This window comes from Camelus dromedarius, chromosome 17 (assembly GCF_036321535.1).
Source record: "Camelus dromedarius isolate mCamDro1 chromosome 17, mCamDro1.pat, whole genome shotgun sequence".
Lineage (NCBI taxonomy): Eukaryota > Metazoa > Chordata > Mammalia > Artiodactyla > Camelidae > Camelus > Camelus dromedarius.
In genome coordinates this window covers 26753779-26773526 of record NC_087452.1, presented here as the reverse complement: position 1 = coordinate 26773526, position 19748 = coordinate 26753779, and the positions used below count along the sequence as shown (strand labels likewise).

The 19748-nt window shown below is 38.6% G+C and overlaps 1 protein-coding gene across 7 annotated transcripts in view; it reads right to left on the bottom strand.

The window, feature by feature from the left end:
- Window positions 1–19748, bottom strand: part of CFAP20DC (CFAP20 domain containing) — a 204766-nt gene that overhangs the window by 5834 nt on the left and 179184 nt on the right. For 3 of the 7 annotated variants that reach the window (XR_004142490.2, XR_004142492.2, XR_004142493.2), the window contains 2 exons: window positions 6878–6972; window positions 6331–6735 (listed from right to left, as the gene is read on the bottom strand). The exons of 1 other annotated variant lie outside the window; for it this stretch is intronic. Coding sequence is in view for 3 of the 6 variants with exons in the window: in XM_031470650.2 (XP_031326510.2) it covers window positions 6878–6972 (95 nt within the window). In the remaining 3 variants the exon portion in view is untranslated. The remainder of the gene's footprint in view (window positions 1–6330; window positions 6736–6877; window positions 6973–19748) is intronic. 3 more of the 7 variants (XM_031470650.2, XM_010980944.3, XM_031470654.2) reach the window with 1 other exon arrangement.

Sequence of the window (19748 nt, the reverse complement as noted above, 5' to 3'; positions counted from 1 at the left end):
AATATTAGCTGCCCTCCCCTTGGTTAGATCAGTGCAGGCAAGTAATCCCTCCAGTTCACCTTTTGAAAGTCAATTAATATAAATGCTTAATTATCTATATTTAATGCATTTTAACTGTAGATAATATAAAAACTATATGCACAAGCTAAGTCTTCAAGATTGAAAATAAATGATGTGGCACCAGTTTATCAGATTTAAAATCTCTAAATCAAGACACTGTACTTGACTTTCGATTTTCTGATGCAGCTATCTAGATTTTTTTTTTACAAGTTAATGCATTTTCTCTCTTATAGATCTTGAGAACTAAATGACTGTGTTTTTGTGTGCATACTAATACACTATTGTTTAAACAATTCAATGGTGAGGGATCACCGTTGGGAACAGTCAGACTCAGGATCAATAAAGATGACATCTCACATAAGATTCTGCTGAGAATCAGGTGCTTGCAGACTCTTCCACAACTTCTATCATAATAGGGTGAAATTAACTTGCACTGAACCCTGAGAAAGTGAACTGCCAAATTTGGGTTCTCAGCAAATATGTACCCTCAAATGGGAGAAAGATAAATAACCAACAATGGAATAAAAAGGATGAAAATGTACTTTCTTCTATGAGAAAGTTATATTGTTTTCTGGAAGGCAAATGATATGCCATGGTTATAGTTCAGGTTTCATTTGGGAAATAAGTACATCACCCTTTTTGTAAAAACTGGTGGCTATATTTCACTTGGAAACTGCCATTTAAAGTGACATGTTGAAGGATTTGGATGATTACTTAGAAATTATTGCAATTTTATTCTTTCCAGGTCATCTCTACTTATAAATGTGCAGTGATTCAAATGTGTGCTTGCATATCATATCATCACGTTGTACACCTTAAACTTACATAATGTTGTATGTCAATTTTATTGCAACAAAGCTGGGGGAACCACACAAAACATATGTGCCCTTGTAAATGTGTGGCTTACCACTCTGAACGCTTTTGTTGCACATGAAGGAAGGTCCCTAATCAGACTTTTGAGCCCACAGGGTCTTCAGGGCCTGGTTTAAACAAGATGGCAACACTGCAGCCAGGGGAACATGCATCCCAATTCCAGATGGGGAAACTGGGACCACATCCTAGGCCAAGACACCCTCTGGGGTACATTTGGGGAATAAGTAAGTGGGAGTGGCTCTGGAATAGGGGGGACAGCCTCAGGCAACATCAGTGTGTTTACTTCTCTACTGGAGGGTTCAATTCCAGTACTCCTGAAAGGAAGGCATCTCTTTATATAGTGTGAGTGTTGACTGCCCCCCTCCAATCTCTTCTATGCAGAGAAGACACCCTGGGTCCCTGATGGCTGCATAAGAAAATATCTCCTTGCTCTAAGGTTAATCAGAGACCAAAAGGCAACTAGGTGCCTCAAAGAGGAAGGGCAGGGACTCTGGATTCAAGATGGTCACACAGGCTTACCTTGCTTTATTGTGCTTTGATTTGTTGTGCTTTTCACAAATTGAAGGTTTGTGACAATCTTGCGTTAACAAGTCTAACGGCGCCATTTTTTCCAACAGCATTTTCTCACTTCGTGTCTGTCACATTTTGGTAACTCTCAAAATATTTCAAACTTTTGCATTATTGTTATATTTGTTATTGTGATCTGTGATCAGTAATCTTTGATGTTACAACTACAACTTGCTGAAGGCTGAGATGATGCACTTTTAGCAATAAAGTATTTTTAAATTAAGGTATGTACTTTTTTTTAGACATAATGCTATTACACACTTAATAGACTACAGTATAAATACAACTTTTATACGCACTGAGAAACCAAAAAATTAACGTGATTCATTTTATTGTGATAATTGTTTTCCTGTGGTGGTCTGGAACAGAACCCACAATATCGCTGAGGTACGCCTGAAAATAATATGAATCATTTCACAAGCTGAGATTTGAAGTGGGGACTCTGTGGGTCTAAGGAGAATACTAAAGAGAGTACTATTTTATCCAGAAAGGCTCAAGAAAGGAGAACTACCTAAATTTAAAAACTGCACTGGACATTTCAGCTGTACTGTTCGTACCGACCTAGATGGGAATTCACTGATCCTACCACAGTGTTGGCCTTAAGGGTGCAGACAGTTCAACTGGACAGGCCTCAGTCATTGTCCTGCTCCACACTCAGTGGGGCTGTGACCAAGGCTGTGACCCTCACCTCACCCATATCGGGGGACACAAAACAGCCCAATGACTGCATATGTTGGGAGAAGTCATCATAAGGTAATAATGCACAGAAAAACTCAACAATGCTGGGCACACGGCAGGTGCTTTATTAATGCTGGCTTCTATTATTACTTTGATAGCCAATATTGCTTTTTTGGGGGAAGTTCTCTGCATTTTAAAAAATCTTCAAGATACAGGGAAGATTCCTAAAGAGTAGACCAAATCATCCTCGTTTTCTATGGGCGAAAGATTCACTCATTCTACTCATCATACACTCATGGGACATTTACAATGTGCCACGTCTAGCAATGTGGGTATCATGGTTGTTTGATGAAGCATGATGTCTGGTGAGATGACTCAGAAAACAGCTTTTGGAAGACTGCTTTTAGACTCAGGATATTAGGTAAATGTCAATTAATTGCATAGCGGGAAACAAGCCTGTGAAAGGATTCCTCTGTTGGAGACAGAACAGGTGGCCAGGTTCCCCTCTCTCTGGTTAGCTGTGAGGAGCCATGAGATTTCTAGAAATTCTTTATTAGTAATTTGGATATTATACCTATAAAATAAGCATCCGCTGCTTATTTATATCTTGTAGATTAATCAATGTTCATAAAAGTATATCTTCTGTCTCTGTCATACAAAAGGTACAGGAATGTTATTTTTCTGATACTCTGGCGACTCCAAAAGCCCTTCTGAATGCCTTTCTTATTGAAAAGCCAGGTGAACTGCAAGAGAGGCTTACAGGCCTGGAGAGAGGGGCTATTGTTATTCCATTTTGGAGCCGGTAAGCATGAATAATTTAAGGGTCATATCTGTAAAGGAACAAATGTCAAAAACAAAATGACAACTATTCTTCAAGCAAAGTCTGGTTCATTTTCAAAAGGTCAGTTTGGTAGTTTTCTTGAGTAAGTTCTGAAATCTTAACTTCCCATTTTTACACTTCACACGAGCTCTAGGAAAACACCTTTTTATTAAGTGTTAAGGGCACTGGTGCCCATGGTAATTGATATTCTGCAAGTACATTATGGCCCAGGAGGAATTGCAGAGACCTGCCCGTTTCTCCATCCAGTTGAATGGCATGGAGCGCGGTGCTGTTCCTGCCACCGGTCTGCTCTGCCAGAATTGGGCTGTTCACTTCAAGGTGGCATTTACACACCTGAGACGTTCTAGTTGAGCAGAAACTGTGGCTGTGACAAAAATTTGTACCAAACAAAATAGGGGCTCATGGGCTGGGTATAGTACATGCACTCACTTTCGCATGGCCTGGGAAATTTTCTAGAATTATGTACTGGTCAGGCCATCTTTCCGAGCTGTTAAAATGCAGTTATGCCTCAGGCTGCATGGATGCATCTTGGCCTCTTCATCTCTGATGGAGATGTGGTGGTTCATCACATAGCTTCCCTGCTCTAAGTCCCGGTGTCCATGTGTAAGATGGGGCTAATAATGGTACCAACATCTTAGGCTATTCTGAGAATTAAAGTGCACATGGAGGACTGAGTCACAGGAAGATGAAATAAACATTAGGTATTATCATTCTTATCCTAGAAGTCCGAAGATGGAAGAGCCTCTTTCCTTGTGAAATGCAGCTTTCAAAACCATCTTCACATCCCAGTACAATGGTTCTGTAGAAAGGCACTGATGTGGAGGAAGCCCAGGTCCTAATCCTAACTCTGGCTCTGATGGGGCATTTGACCTTGGGCAAGATCGTATTGAGGGGGATAGACTCCATCACAGTGTTTTTAACTGGTTCATTAAAGCCTTGGGGCAGGGTTCTGAGACCCTAACTCCCACTTTAGCCGAAGCAGTTCTGCTTTTAACTTTTTTACATATTGGAATTCCATACGGGATTTCATTTGACAGAAAAGTCTTCACTGCTTACATTTAATTTAAAGTTTAAGAATCACTGCATAAAGTGACCTACAGCTGTTTTAATTGCTAAAATATATGCACCTATATACTCTCATTGTTGAGTTTTAGAAATATAACTAATATACCAAAAAACTGGAATTGAGGGGGAAACCTGAAAGTCAGATTTCAATGAATTACCCTACTTTTTTTCTTTCCAGGTTGTTATGAGAAATGGCCAGCTGAATAACATTTCTCTCCCTCCTTTCCTCCCTTTCTTCATTCCTGTCTTCCTTCTAATGAGAATTCAGAGCATCTAATATATGCCAGAAATTGCCTGGGGAACTAGGAATCCAGGAGTGAGCAGACTGACAAAGTCTCTGTTCTTAAAAACTCCTAGGCTACCTAGGGGAAAAGCAATAAACAAGAAAACAAATCACGAGTTACAAACAGTGAAAAGGCTGTGAAAAAAAAGTACAAGGTGGGGTGAGAGAGACTGACCTACTCAGATAAGACTGTTTAGAGAGGGCTTTGAGAAGGTGGGCGGAGTCCCCACCCAGGCCTGGCAGTCCGCACTCCAGTCATCCCATTCTTCACTCTGCTTGCCCCTCACCCTCTTGGCTTTGCCCTAAATCTGGTCAGCTGCACCCCTCAGCCACTCACCCCTTGGAGGGAGTGTGGCCACTTGCCATTTCTGACAGGCCTAGGTGGAGGGGGAGCAGGTCCGGCGCTGAAACAGGTGACCAGAGGTCTGCTATTTTTTTTTTTTTCTTCCCTTGAGAAACTTAGCTACGTAGCCCTTGAGCTGTTTTAATTTGTTTTTCCTGTATATCAGGAACTCTCAACAGAAAAGTAATTTTTCACTTCCTGGTTTTATATATAGTATTTTTTGATTAGGTAATTTATTTACTTGGTTCAAAGCCAAAAAAATTTAAAAATTGCGATTGGGCTCTGGGCAAGGCTGCTTCGATTTAAATCCCAGCTCTGACTAACCTCAGGGAAGTTACTTAAGAGCTCTGTGCCTCAGTTTCTTCAGCTGTGAAGAATAACAACTATACACACAAGAACAGTATCTTCCTCACGGTGTTGTGAGGACTAAATGTAACCACTGAGCACAGTGTCTGGCACAGAGTAAGTGCTGAGTTGATGGTACTGTGCAACAGAAACCCAGGAAGAGTCCCAGACTGCCCACAATCGTGCCTTCCTTCCTCTGATGATACACACTGGATGCCTGAGCCATTATTTTTCTTGGACAAACACTAACACTAGCTCACTAGCATATTGGTAAGTATGAACTGTGCTATGTCGTCTAAAACTAACCCAGTGACATGTAAAGATTAACCACATGGGAAACACTACTTTCTGATGATCTTATTTAGCTACAAACTACCCAAGCCAATCAGAAAAGGGAAAGGGACAGCAGATGAAAATTTAGGGTGACAGGGAGAAGGGGTGCCAGATCTGGTTAACATTGGCCAGAACATTTCTACAATCCTCTGAATTTAATTTGCCCTCAATGCAAATTCTGTTTACCTTCAACATAATTGAGACCCTGCTGTCAAACCATCACTTTGCAGTGGTGACATTAAGACATCTTTTCATCCACTCATCACTCCTATAGATCTTGGGTGCCTTTGCTTAAGGACCATACTCTCAGTTCCTGTGGCTTATTTAGGACACTTAATATAACATATTATTTGTTCCCTCACAGCAAGGTCTCCTCCTGACAGCCAAGATTCTATTTTTCTGTCATAAGTAATTATAAATGTACACCTCTAAAAACCTTCTCAATTTGAGGGGCATAGTCTATTTCAGACAGTAAATCACGCTGACATCTCTACCCCTTAGGCAGCCAAAATGCACAACTCAGATGTATGAGCTCTCACTCTGAATTCTCTGTACCTGAAGAAAAATGGGATGCTCTACTTTCTCCCTGGGGCAGTTAAGAAAAAAAAACCGGCACCTTTGTTGGAGTAATTTATACTGGTTTCAGTTTTTTTTTTTTTTTTTTAAACTTTAGGTATAGCGCTTCCATCACAACCCGACACTGAAAACTGTCTCAGGGAGTCCCATTCAGAGGTCGTTTTTCACACCAATTACATATTTTTGATTTTCCATATTCATCCCATACCAACCTCTCTGTTTCCACCAGAAGATTCTTTCCTGTTCCTCCTCTTTGCACCCCTGACAGTCATGTTCCTTGCTCACACCCAGAGATCTCACCAACAAAGAGAACCCCAGGCAAATTTCCATTCCTGCTTCTTCCAATTTTTCCATTACTAATATTACCTATTGTAGCTCCATGTCAGCCTCTGCTTTAATGAAAAAGTTGTATCTCTGTATTAACGAAAACATGGATCTTGGTGATGCTGGAGTATTGGGTCCGCTTTATAACAATACTGACAGCTGGTATTTGGTAGACGCTGTTCCAAGTATTTCATGTTCAGTATACCTCATTGAATCTTCATGAAGAAACGTGCAGGTGGCCACTATCTATTATTAGTCTTATTTTACAAAACCAAAATTCATAAAAGTCACACAGCAGGAATTGCCAGAGTTGGAATTCAGATGCAGGTCAGTTTGACACCAAAGCCAGGCTCTTACATCTCAAATTGTATTTCGCCCTGGGATTAGCCTTCAGGAGAACAAGGACAACTTCTCTCTTAAATTCCTTGTTGCAAAGAACCCACCATTCTATAAAATGAAGCAGATTTTGGATATGTGAGCACAAGTGATCAGCATTTAATAAAAGAGTGGTATCTCAAAGTGACTGATTTTTTTCTATTTATAGTTAGTCATTGTTATTTTTTATGCCTGCCATTTTTCATATTCCCACCTTGAGCACTCAAGCTTCCAGAAGAATCCTCACACTGCTCTGCTGGCTGTTGACTGGGAGGAACAATCGGTGGGCTCAGCATATTCAACCAGTCTCTAAAAAGAAAAGAAAAGAAAAGAAAAGAAAAGAAAAGAAAAGAAAAGAAAAGAAAAGAAAAGAAAAGAAAAGAAAAGAAAAGAAAAGAAAAGAAATGAACTATATGTCTGTAATTCCATATGTAGATTTCACCTTTCCCTTGAATTTTTAATTCCCTGGGGCTTCCCCAAAGAACCATTTTTTTGTCCTTCATATTTCAGAAAGATAAGATGTCCAGAAATTAATATTTAGTTTCATAAATTGGTTAATATAGAGCCAATTACTTAACTAAATAGTTGTTCAATAAATACATGAACTAAATGATGAGGACAGTTCCTCTCAAAAAGTTTATTATTGTTGATATTCAACTGCAGCACAGCTCCTCTTGCCTAAGAAAATTATTTTAACAACTCAGAAGAAATGCAGCAGAGACAAGGCTCCTTAGGACCTTTGGGTAAGAAAGCCTGATAAAGTCACATGTCACAGGTCATGGATGGCAAGAGTCCATATGGTGACTCAAAACAGAAGTTAGCCTTGGAGCCATCATGAACCAACCATGATGGTGGGAGCTGGTATGCGTTAACTCGGGGCCTTAGAGCAGGGGAGGGAAAAAGAAGGGAGAGTGAGGGCCTCTGGGCCCTTGAACAGTTCAGTACCTCAGTTCTCCTGGTATGAATGGGGGCAAAATCACTCCAGAAAGCATCACCTACATTCGCCAGCCCTCTGCCTCCAGCTTTCAACCTTATTTCTCAATCTCTTTCCTTTCCTTCCTTCTTCACTCTTGTCCTGTCTCCCTGCTCCCTCTAGCAGATACCTGGGTAGGTGTGATGCAAGCCGGTGATATTCAGAAGGCATGCGTCACTGTGCATTCTACTGCAAGCCCTTCTCACCGGTAAACTTGCTACTGAGCTTCTTCTGGGGAATAGAGCAGGCAGGGGAATTCTATTTCTTGCATTGATATTAGCACCCTGTGTTATTGACCTTATTCTTCTCAACAGGAACATTTCCTCATGACTAAAAAATTTCTTTTTAAATTTCTGTATTTCCTGCTGTCTTTATCTCCAGTGGGAGATAGCCTTGACCAGTAATTAGGAGCACTGGCTCTCCAGGTCAATCCTGGCTCCATGTTTCCTAACGTAACTTGGCCAAGTCACTTACAACATCGCTAAGCCTTATCTATAAAAAGGAGATAATAACAGTACTCCAGAGTTTTTGTTGTTGTTGTTGTTGTTAAGATTAAATTTTTACAAAAGGATGAAAAACATTTGGCATGGATCTGGATACAGAGCTGCACAAAAAAAGTTTCAGCTATGACAACTATCATCTTCATTATCAATGAAGATCACAGTATGGCTTTACCTATAATGATAAACCAAGGTAGGAATTGGATTCTGCTGGAATTAAACCAGTAAAGGATCGTAAAATGATTACAAGTCTATATGATAGAGGTTTTCTTTGCAAGCCATACACTCTTCCTGTATAAAAACTACCTTAATGTAAAAATTACCTAATTGCTATTTGTATTATTTTAAGATACTTTCACTCACTGCTCACCTTAGCTAGCACTAGATTATGGCTAGTGAAATAAGCAAGGTGAGCTTGCTGTGTAATTGAATTTCATAATAACACATTAAGAACATCAGAAAGGATTTGTCACAGACTTCCAAGCTAATGGGGCATTTTCTGATAAGCACCTTTTATTTAGTCCACTTAATTATAACAGACCAAAAAATTCCTACATTATAGAAAATTACAAGGTCACATACAAATTACCAGCTCAGTGACCTCGTTACTCAGTAAGAGTGATGGAGAGCAAGGATGAACAGAAGAAAAACAATGTTATCATATGATGACACCCCAGTGACAAATTAGAACCTCTACACAATGGCAGTAGTAGCTTCAACTCATGGTCAATGAACATGCAGAAAAATCTAAGTGTTATAAAAGGCAAGACATTACTTCTTACGCCAATGATTTGGTTAACGTTTTTCCTTCTCAGCAGTAGCTATGGAAAGTACAGAGTTCTTCTTTTTGTGATTTTTGTGTTTGTTTTAAAGTAATATCAGATTTACAGAAAGGTTTCAAGAAAAGTACAAAGAACTCCTATATATCCTTCACCTGGAATCTCCAATTTAAACATTTTATCACATTTATTCTCCCCCTATCTATCTATCTATTTATCTATCTATCTATCATTTGCTTAGCTAGCTCATGAGCTATATCATCAGCTTTCTATCTAAACAAGAGTTGGCAAACTGTGCCCATGGGTCAAGTCTAGCCCATGGCCTGTTTTTGTAAAGCTTGCAAACCAAAAATAGTTTTTATACATTTTAATGGTTGAAAAAATTACAACAGTAATGTTTCATGATACATGAAAATTATATAAATCTCACATTTCAGTGTTTGTAAAGTTTTATTGGAATATAGCCATGTTCAGTTGTTTATGTATTGTCTACGACAGATTTTGTGCTATGATGACAGAGTTAAATATCTGTTATCTGTCCTTTTACAGAAAAGTTTGATGGCCCCTGATCTACAACCATGAGCTCATACTGATCTCTCTAATACTAATACAATACCACAGAGTCCTTTTCATCTTTCCTTTTTCCGTGTTTGTAACTCCCTTCTGACACTGAGGAACCTGGCTCTCATTAGCCTCAGTACATTTACTTATTTTCTGAACTACAGAAAACATGCCAAAAGTAGTCTCAGAACCATTAAGGAAACAAAACAAAACAACCAATAAAACACCCCAAACCTACTCTCTAGGATTCTCTGTTTATGGTTCTTTTTATATTCAGTCAAAACACCATGTTCACAATTTATTTAAGCTATTTCTTTTTCCCACCTCTTCAGTGTGGTTATATTATTCATTTCAAATACAATTAGTGTCATCTGCTTCTGTCTGTATTACATTTTAGGGTTTTTTCCTCCATTCTTGTTGATTTTTATTACTTTTGTTGTCATTGAGTACGTAAAATACTGAATTCAAAAGTCAAAACTACACAGAAAGGCATATGCAGGTAAGAGTTACATTTCCCTTATCCCTTCCAGTCTGTTTCCACTCCCTCATCACTTCTACCCATCCTCACCCACTCCTCTATCGTCTATCAATTTCATTAGTTCTGGTATCTCCTTTCTATCTTTCTTTTGGCAAAAAATCAGCAGATATGTGTTTATTTTTTCATTCCTCTTCTTTCTAGTAGAAAAGGAAGCATACTAAAATTACTTCTTTGCACTTTCATTTTTTTCAACTTAAAATACATGCTGGAAATCACTCCTAATAGTTATAGAGAGCTTCCTTCCTCATTCTGTTTTCATGGCCGCATAGGACTCTACCAACAGACATACTGACATTCATCCCACCACTCTTCTGTTTGGGCAAGTTTTCGACATTTTACGACTATTGCAATTAATGCTACAATAAATAACTTTAGGCATATCTATTTTTGTATACTTGGAGATGTATCTTCAAGGTAAATTCTTGAAGTGGGATTCCTGGAACAAAAGGTAAAGGACTACTTGGTTTTGTTAGATGAGTCTGCTCACAAGGGCTGTACCCATCAGCATTCCCACCAGCAACATCTGAGAGTGCTGGTTTCTGTACAGACATGTCACAATTCTGTGCCATCAAGTTTTTAATGCTTTCCAGTCTGAGAGATGAGAACTGATATCTTAAAGTAGTTTTGATTTCCATTTTTGCATTTGTTCTCATATGAACATTATGAGTGAAGTTAATTTTTTTCATATGTTTAAGCCATTTATGTAATATGTAAGTGTATATATGTGTATACATGTATGTATTATACATATTTCCCTGTCTGTTCATGTCTTCTGTCCTCCTATCAGATTTTTTGTTTCTTTCCCTTATTTTGTTATCTGTATTTGCTAATGATGTTTTTTGCCACACAGATGTTATCAATCTTTTCTTTTACTGCCTCTGTATTTTGAATCATAGTTAGAAAGTTCCTCCCTCCAACCAGGTTCTATAGAAATTCATGCATGTTTTATTTCAGTCACTTGCATGGCTTCATTTTTCACATTTACATTTCTGATCCATTTGGAGTTTATTCTGGTACATGGTGTGAGTTTATTCTGGTGTAAGGTGCATCTAATTTTATCTTTTAAAAATGACTTTAGAATTCTCTTGACAAGCGATGTCATTTTAAGTGATGTCATGTTAAGATTTAGAAGATTTTATACAACTAAGAAATTTTGATCAAAGCAACTCATCTATTTGGTTTTTTACTAAGTAAGCATTAACAAATTGTATTTTGGAAAAAAGGGTCCCATGTTAACTATAAAATTTGGAAAATATCAGGCTAAACAAAGCCAACCAATACTTTTTTCTTGCAGGACTTTTGAGAGCCTTTTACGCACTGTGAATCTCCGGGAAGGAGGAGGTAGACTATGTATATTGCCTACCTGAATGCAACTGGAACTGTTACATCTTTTGGGATCATGAGTCCACAGAACACACCCTGAGAAGAGATGCTTCATATTATACCATTTTTCCCATCCCGGTGACATTGCTTTTGTTTTGTTTTAAAAATTAAAAATTTATTTTATTTTTAATTTTTATTGAAGTATAGTTGATTTACAGTATTATGTTAGTCTCAGGTGTACAGCAAAGTGATTTAGTTATATACATATTTCAGATTATTTTCCATTATAGGGTTATTACAAGATATTGAATATAGTTCCCTGTGCTATACAGTAAATCCTTGTTGCTTATCTATCTTATGTATAGTAATTTGTATCTGTTAATCCCACATTCCTTATTTTTCCCTTCCCCCCATTCTCTTTCCCCTTTGGTAACCATAAATTTGTTTTCCGTCTTTGAATCTGTTTCTGTTTTGTGTATACATTCATTTATATTACTTTTTAGATTTCACATGTAAGTGATACATAATATTCATCTTTCTCTTGTTTGTTTTGTTTATGTTTTACTTTATATATACTTAATAATTACATTTTTTAAAAAGCAATCTTTTTTTTTGGGTGATTTGTTAATAAGCAGAAATGTGTAGTGCAGCACCTGTGTCTTATCTGTTTACATTTTGGTATGTAATATTTAATGCTAAGCCATTGTTTTGACCCTTGATTAACTCATTTGGACCTCCATGCTCACCCAACAGCAGGCAGCAAACATCTAACAAAGGGGGAATCCCTGCTCTGGCTCACTCACAGCATGTCAAGCCCTAGCTTACTTCTGAACCTTTCCTTGGCCTGTTTCTTACCTGGCTGCCTGTGCTCTGGAATCTGCTTTGTTCTACCACTTCTGTATTTGCCTGTCCTTTTGACTTGATGCTCTGTTTTGTTTGTTTCCTCAGCTATGACTATAATCCTTTTCTCCCAAGGACTGATTCTATCTGCCTGTTATGAAAGCTTCCAGCTTCTTTCGTGGGTAAACATCCTTTTCAGTCAGGCTTGCTCTCTGAGCACGCTCAGGTGCTTCCTCCTCCTCCTCCCTTTTGTAGACGCTGGCAGGCCTCCCACCCGGGCCTTTTCTCTTGAAATTGAAGAGAAAGAACTTGTAGTCACACCTATACCTGCTGAGTACTGTCACCAGAAGGTGTTTTATTCAAGAGTCAAGACAACGAATTCACTTCAAATACCACATAAAAAATACAGTGCAGATGAAGAATAAATGCCATCTTGTTAATTTTCACAATGGACAGATTTATCTAATATTAAAATCTGGTCCCTCCACCCCTAACACCAGATTCTTTTCATCTAACTTGCATGCCAGCTTTTCAAAGCAAGGCAGTGAGCATGAACTGAATCAGAGCTGACTCAGATATTTTATAACTGAGGATAATGTTCTCAGTTAAGATAGACTATGGTTTCAGTTCATTCCGTTAAAAACAGGGTTTTGTGTATAGGAGAATTTTATACACATTTATTTCATTAAGGTACTTCCTATAAATACATTTTATGTGTGTACACACATACAGACACATATACAAATACATACATGATATGAGAGCAACAGATACCCTGATCATCTTTCTACATATACAGTAACCATTTATTGAACTGCTGTGTGTCAGACCCTGGGGAATCAGAGAGCTTGTGGTCAGACAGGAAGAAGCATTCTAGCCAACAGAAAATGACACTAGAACATGGATTGCTGTGAGCTGATCAGTTCTTTGTTCCTTTGAAGAAATTCCCTTATAAGGAAACTGTCTATAATCTTGTATACATTTAAATGTTTATTTGTGAGAGTAATTATTGTCACGATAAAACATGACAATAATTATTGTATAGCTCTCATTTACAGCACTGAGCTACCTGCTATCATAAAGCTCTGGATCAGAGGAGTCAGTCCAGTGTGAAATATTTATACAAGAGATCTTATATTAGGAATTTAGCAGTTTGCAGAAATTTCTATCCAATACATAATAATATTTATCACTTGGTACCAGTGCACATTTCTTATCCACTGAAAGAAGTTTGAGTTTTCTATGGCTAGGGAACAGAGTGGGAAGAAAGGAATAGGATATATCTCACTTTGGGGAGAATTCACAATTTCTTTCTAAAAGCCGGTGAAAACTCTTTTCCCAGAAAAATGATTGTAAATACCAAATTTTGCTTTCAATTTTAGGAGATCAGAGATCATCTGAGGCCCATTCATGGACTTCTGGGCTCTGAATTAAGAACTTCTGCACCTTGGAATATCAAGGAGGTGATGTTTTTAGCAGCAATAAAATCCATGGCTGGCAGAGTTCTTTGTAAAGGACCAGACAGTAAACATGTTAGGCTTTCCAAGCCATAAGGTCTCTGTTGCAACTATTCCACTCTGCTGTTGTACCGTGACAGCAAACAAACAATAAGGAAATGAATGGACATGGCCATGTTCCAATAAAATTTTATTTGCAAAAGAAAAAAATCCCTCAATGGGCAGGCTGTTGCTGAATGACCCCTTAGAGGAAGGAACTGTGAACAGAATGTTCTCAAGGCTCTTATGCAAATTCCTGCCCATTCTCCTCCTAAATGCCTTCTGAATCCACCCTTCTCACTATCTCTACTTGCACCACCTAAGTCCAAGTGACTGCCTTGCCTCATGTTATCTGTAGCAAAAGCTCAGAATTGCTCCCCTCATAGTCACTCATTCTGGCTTCACCTCTCTGTTCTCCACACGATAGCCAAAACGCTAATCTGATCCTGTCAACCTCTTTTTAAAGCTTTCAATGTCATTGGGAAGCTATCGGTTTTGGGAGAAAGACCAGACTCTACCTTGGCCTTTGAAGCTCTGCACAGCCTTGTTGCTACATGTTTTCCAACCTCATTACCATTGTTCTCCCTTTCACTCACCTTGCTCCAGACACACTGGGCTTCTCTCCATTCCTGGAGTATGCCACGATCCCTTTGCTCAGGCTGTGCCCTCTGCTTTAGAACATGCTCTCTTCCCCTCACTTAGCCTGGTGAAACCAACCTTCCTATTTTGGCTCAACCATCACATTCTTGGGAGCTCTTCCCTGATGCTACCTCTCCAATCTGGTTGAGTTCCTTTGTTACTTCTTCTAATAGAGCAACTGTGATCTTCTCATTAAGAGCTCTTATTTCAGCTCATAATTACATCCTGATTTGTTTGATCACTCGATGAATGTAGTGTCCCCCATTTGACTCTAATGAGCACCTAGCAGAGTGCCTGGCATAGAGTCAGCACTTCCTCAATATTTATTGACTGTATGACCGTTCAATAGAATCTCTTTGTCAGTCCAGAATACTGAGTGCCACTCAGTGTTGAAAGTTTCCATAACAATAAATAATGCTGCTGTTGCAGCCCACTCTTATATTTCACCTCTGTCTTACTCTTCTTCGTCTACCTGCTAGGAACATGCTGCTGTTTTCTCATCATGTGCTTGGTACACACACAATCTGGGGTCAACCTGGGGACACACCTGCCTCTTTATAGCCAAGACAGAAAAACTTAATTTTCTGCCTCAGAAAACAGAATGCTGCTTCAGAAATATGTTTACTAGTATATATATACTATATATATATATACAAACCTAAGAAAATGTTTCTTTTTAAAAAAAATTTAAACATACAAAAAGAGTTCTCAGTAGAACTCTTTTCTTCATAGGATTTGCCTTTCATTTGAAGCAGGAAGCTCAAGTGATAAGTTGGAAACACAAACCATATGTTGGGAACCCCTTTGTATGTCTCTTAAGTTGGACTGGAATAAGTATTAAGATGCTTGTGTCTCCACAGGAGGTCTCTGACCAGATTCTCAGTATTCTGGTTTTGAAGGCCTTCCACAACATTTCCACCAAGTGGTTATCTAATCTTTACATGATTACCGTCAGTAACTGTGTACCTATTACTTTCAAAGACCATATTTCATATTCAAATATCTTTGACTATTAAGAAGTTTCTCCTCATGTTGAGGAAAAAAATTTCCTTTTCATTCCCACCTATTACTGCTATCTTTGCCCCTTGGGACTTCTAAGGAACAATTCTAATATTTTTTCAAAACACAGTAGGAGAGAGTTAATGAACTGTCTTTGCAGAACTCCTTATTCTCCCTTCTCCTTGGACCAGTTCCCTCTGACCATTTGACTCTGGGAATTACCATGTTTCTACATGAGCCCATAGCGTCACTTAATTGGTCCAGGGGTAGACACCTGACCTAATTTGGGCCAATCATTGTGTTTCCCTAGAACTTTTGAAACCAGATCTGAAAAAGAGAGATAGCCCCACAAAGAAAATAGAAGCCAAAAGAATTGAAACTCAGATGCTACTGCTGAACACACTTCCTGTCACATGGTAGAAACTAGTCTGAAGAGATAATGAGGAAGTTTATAAAGTCTGGTAATCTGGGAATAAAACAGTGTTGGCACCACTGAATGAACTGGGAAATTAGGGAGAGGAAACCAGTTTGGGATGACATAGGAGTTTGGTTTAGCACATGAAGAATCTGAGTTCTTGGGTGTTTCCCTATGTGAAGATGTCCTAGAAATATTTATGATCCATTACCAGGTCCCAGCCTTAGCTTTTCAGTATGCTGACATAGCTCCAAACCCATCTGCTACCATCCTAGTCTATGCTTTTAGAATCTCTCCCTTGTCCTTCCCCCAGCCAACCTTGACTCCCTCTAATCCAATCTAGAGGTGAACTTTTCAAAATCTGTTCTTAGGGCAAAATCCCACATCACTACATTGCCTTAATGCTTTGCGTAGTTTGATCCCATTTCTACAGCATATTTTTGAGCCTTTCCCTCACCGTTACTGCTACTCTACTCCCAGGCTTCAGAGGGAGAGCCACATCCTTAGTCTCTTTTCCCATAATAGCCTAACGCTGGTTAGGTGTGGTGTTTGGAAGTAGGGCCTCTGGGACATGCTTAGGCCATGAGGGTAGAACCCTCATGAATGGGATTAGTGTCTTATAAAAGAGAATCTGGAGAGCTCCCTTGTCTCTTCTGCCATATGAGGTCACAGTGAGAAGATAGCTTTCTATGAACCAGGAGGAGGGCTCTCACTAGACAAGGAATCTGCCAGTACCTTGATTTTGGCCTCCAAAACTATGAGAAAGAAATTTCTGTTGCTCATAAGCCACCTAGTCTACGGTATTCTGTTATAGCATCCCCAATAGACTAAGACATCTAGTTTACTTTATCTTTCAGTGCAAATTTTACTTCAGAGAAGCCTTGCCTGAGTTCTAAGCCTGCTGCCAGTTTACTGTCAGTTAATGTCCCAACAGAAAACATTTGGCACATTACAGAGGTAAGAGTAGTTATAGGGATAGTATAGAATCTGACGGCTTCCCCAAACTCTACCCCAAGCCCTAAGAGACAGGGGAGGAACTGTGACCAGAATCCAGAATGAAAGAGGGCCTCCTTAAGAGGAACTGTGCCTAGACTATAAGCTCCATAAGGCAGGAAATCATGTCTGTCTTCTTCACCTTGGGCTTGCTACATACTAGATACTCAATAAATGTTTGTTGATTTACTGAATGGATACTTGTAGGAAGGCCAGAGCTTTAAGAGAAAGATATATAGGTGAGAGTGAAAAGACTGGAAAATGGATCAGTTTTCTGAGGAAGACCTGGTAGAGAGGAGGTCAAGAGAACATGCTCTGAGAGCAGTGGGAGGAATAACAGGAGTAAGAGAAGGCCGCTTGGTGAGAACATTATGAGAATCATTCTTCCCAAACATTCCTTCTCTCCTCCTAAAAGTGTTCCCAGAGGATGTTTACATTATGGTGACATCTGGAATAGGAATGTGTCTCTTCTGTAACAAAAATTGGGAAATACATTACATAAACAATTACTGTGTTTTTATCTCACATCAATCCATGTTTATTTAGAGATAAGCAACAAACACTCATACAAGAGGAAAACCATATTCTTTCTTTCTTCTGGTCCCTACAAAATCACCTCTTCTGCCCATGTCTTTGCCAGAAAAGCCATAAAACAGAGAGGATCCAGCTCCCTTCAACTGCTCAATGCTCCAAGAAATCACAAAAATCATTAACTGCTCTTACTCTATTAAATATACTTCGTGCATTCTCTGCTGAACTGAGTATCTTTTTTTGTTTGGCAGTATTTTCCCTAAGGTTAAGAAAATATTAATGACATAGCATCTTTGAGACCATTTTACAGACACTGACTCATTAGATATAGCAGATAATTCAACTCTGGAGGCACAAATCCAGGCATCAGCCATCAAATTCAACTACAGCATATGAACCATAATATCCTATCTACTTGAAATGGCATGGAAAAAGGCTTCTCTATTCTGTTATCAGCATAGCTGCTTTATAATTTTACATTGAATAAATGTTTATTGAGCCCCCACAGGGTTGCAGACCTTATGCTGGGTATTGAGAAGTAAGACACGATTCCAGCCCTTGAGGAATTCAGGATCCTAGAGACAGACTGTTAGACCAACACTTATAAGAGAATAAAGTAAGTATTGTTAAACAGAGGTCAGCCCAGGGAACCTCTTACAGTTAGGAGAATGGTTATAGTAAGGCTTTTTAGCAAAAGTGATGTAAGAATTCCTCCTGAAGGATGAGAATGAGGACACAAGATAGAGAAAAGATGGAGGGATAGTCTAAAAGGAACAGCATGCACTACAGCAGAAAGGAGTACAGAGCATGAGGTACCTCTGCAGTGCGAAATGATGGCACTGAGTGTTTATACATGTGTTGACTGAGGAGACACTACACTTACTGAAGAATTGTATATGGAAAGTTAAACAGTGCCTACTTTATTCTGAAGGCCCTGGGGATCTATTGAAGGATTTTAAGCCAGAAGAATCTTGGATTTTCATTTTAGAAACATCATAGTGGCATTGATGGATTGGTGGGGAATAAGAGAGGAGACACAAAGATCAGTTAGGAGTTTGTTGTTGTATAATCTAGGCAAGAAATAGTAATTTTATTTTTGAAATTTAATACATATGTGTATGAAAATATATGAGGACCATGGAACCATCCCCTTGGCAAAATTCACTTCCCATTGTATCAAAATAAGATTGTAACGAACAGCAGCAGTCTCCTAAGAATACATCTTGTTTTTGTCATCCTGTGTGAGTGAAGGTCTCTAGAGGTGGCAGTATACCTCAAGAGTCTTACACTCTAACAAGGAATATTTTAGATTCTTTTTATGTGTCCCATATACTATGTAAGTTAAATTCAAATAGTTATTGAGTATCCATGTGCCCAACCATATATTGGATGTATGAGGATACTGAACAAATACAAGACAAGCTTCCAGGAAAGTAGCCAAAGATATGAATAGGCATATCAGAAGAAAAGACACATCAATGCTTTCTGCCTCCTCCAAATATGGGAAGATATTTGACAAGGTATACAATTATAGAAATGCAAATTAAAAATAATGAGACACTATTGACACAGAGCAGCTTTGAAAAAGCTCTGAAGTTTGATAAAACTCAGTGTGGGCTTTAGAAATATAAACTAGTGAACAATTTGGTAATACCTATCAAAATTACTTTTGACCAAGTAATCTCACTGCTAGAAACTTATAAGCACATACGTGCCCCAGCTCATAAAGATATATGCATGAAGATGTTTACTATCGCACTGTCTACAGTAACAAAATAGCTGGAAACCACTGAAATGCCCATCAGCAGAGAACTGGCTGAATAAATTATAGTAGATCAAACAGTGAAATAATACCCAGAAGTTAATGAAGAATATGTCAATCTGTATGTGCAAATTCATAAAGAGATCCAAAAATCCATTCAATAAAAATCTAAAAAGCTAGTTGTAGAATAGTATAGAGTCTCATCCCATTTATGTTGAAAAAATAAATAAACAAAACATATTTTCTTTTATATGCAAGAGAAAGTTTCTGAAGGATGCCCAAGAAACTGTCAAATGTCATCACACCTGGGAGTAGGGATGTGGGCTTGCGGGTAGGAAGAGTAAGACTTGTTTCTCACATTTATCTTTCTGCTCTGGTTGGAATTTTTTAAAAAACGACTTTCTTTTTAAAAGGCAGATTCTTGCTCTTCAAGAGCTTCCAATTTGATGGAATCTATAAGAAAATTCTTCTGAAACACAACTTAAAAATATCTATAAAAAAGTGTTTTAGGTGACAAGATCTTACTGGAAACAGGAGTCTTGATTGGCCCCTCAACCAGTGGAGTAGGAGAGAGGAAAATGGGGTGCCTTCCTCATGCCAACACGCACCATCTGAGCTGATCCTAGCAGCCTTCCGCATTGGAAATATCAGCTTCAGCGACGAAAGCAGAACGTTTTGGGTCTTTATAAATGTTGGTAATGTTCCTGGAAATTGTCAAGATTTCATTTGCATAAAT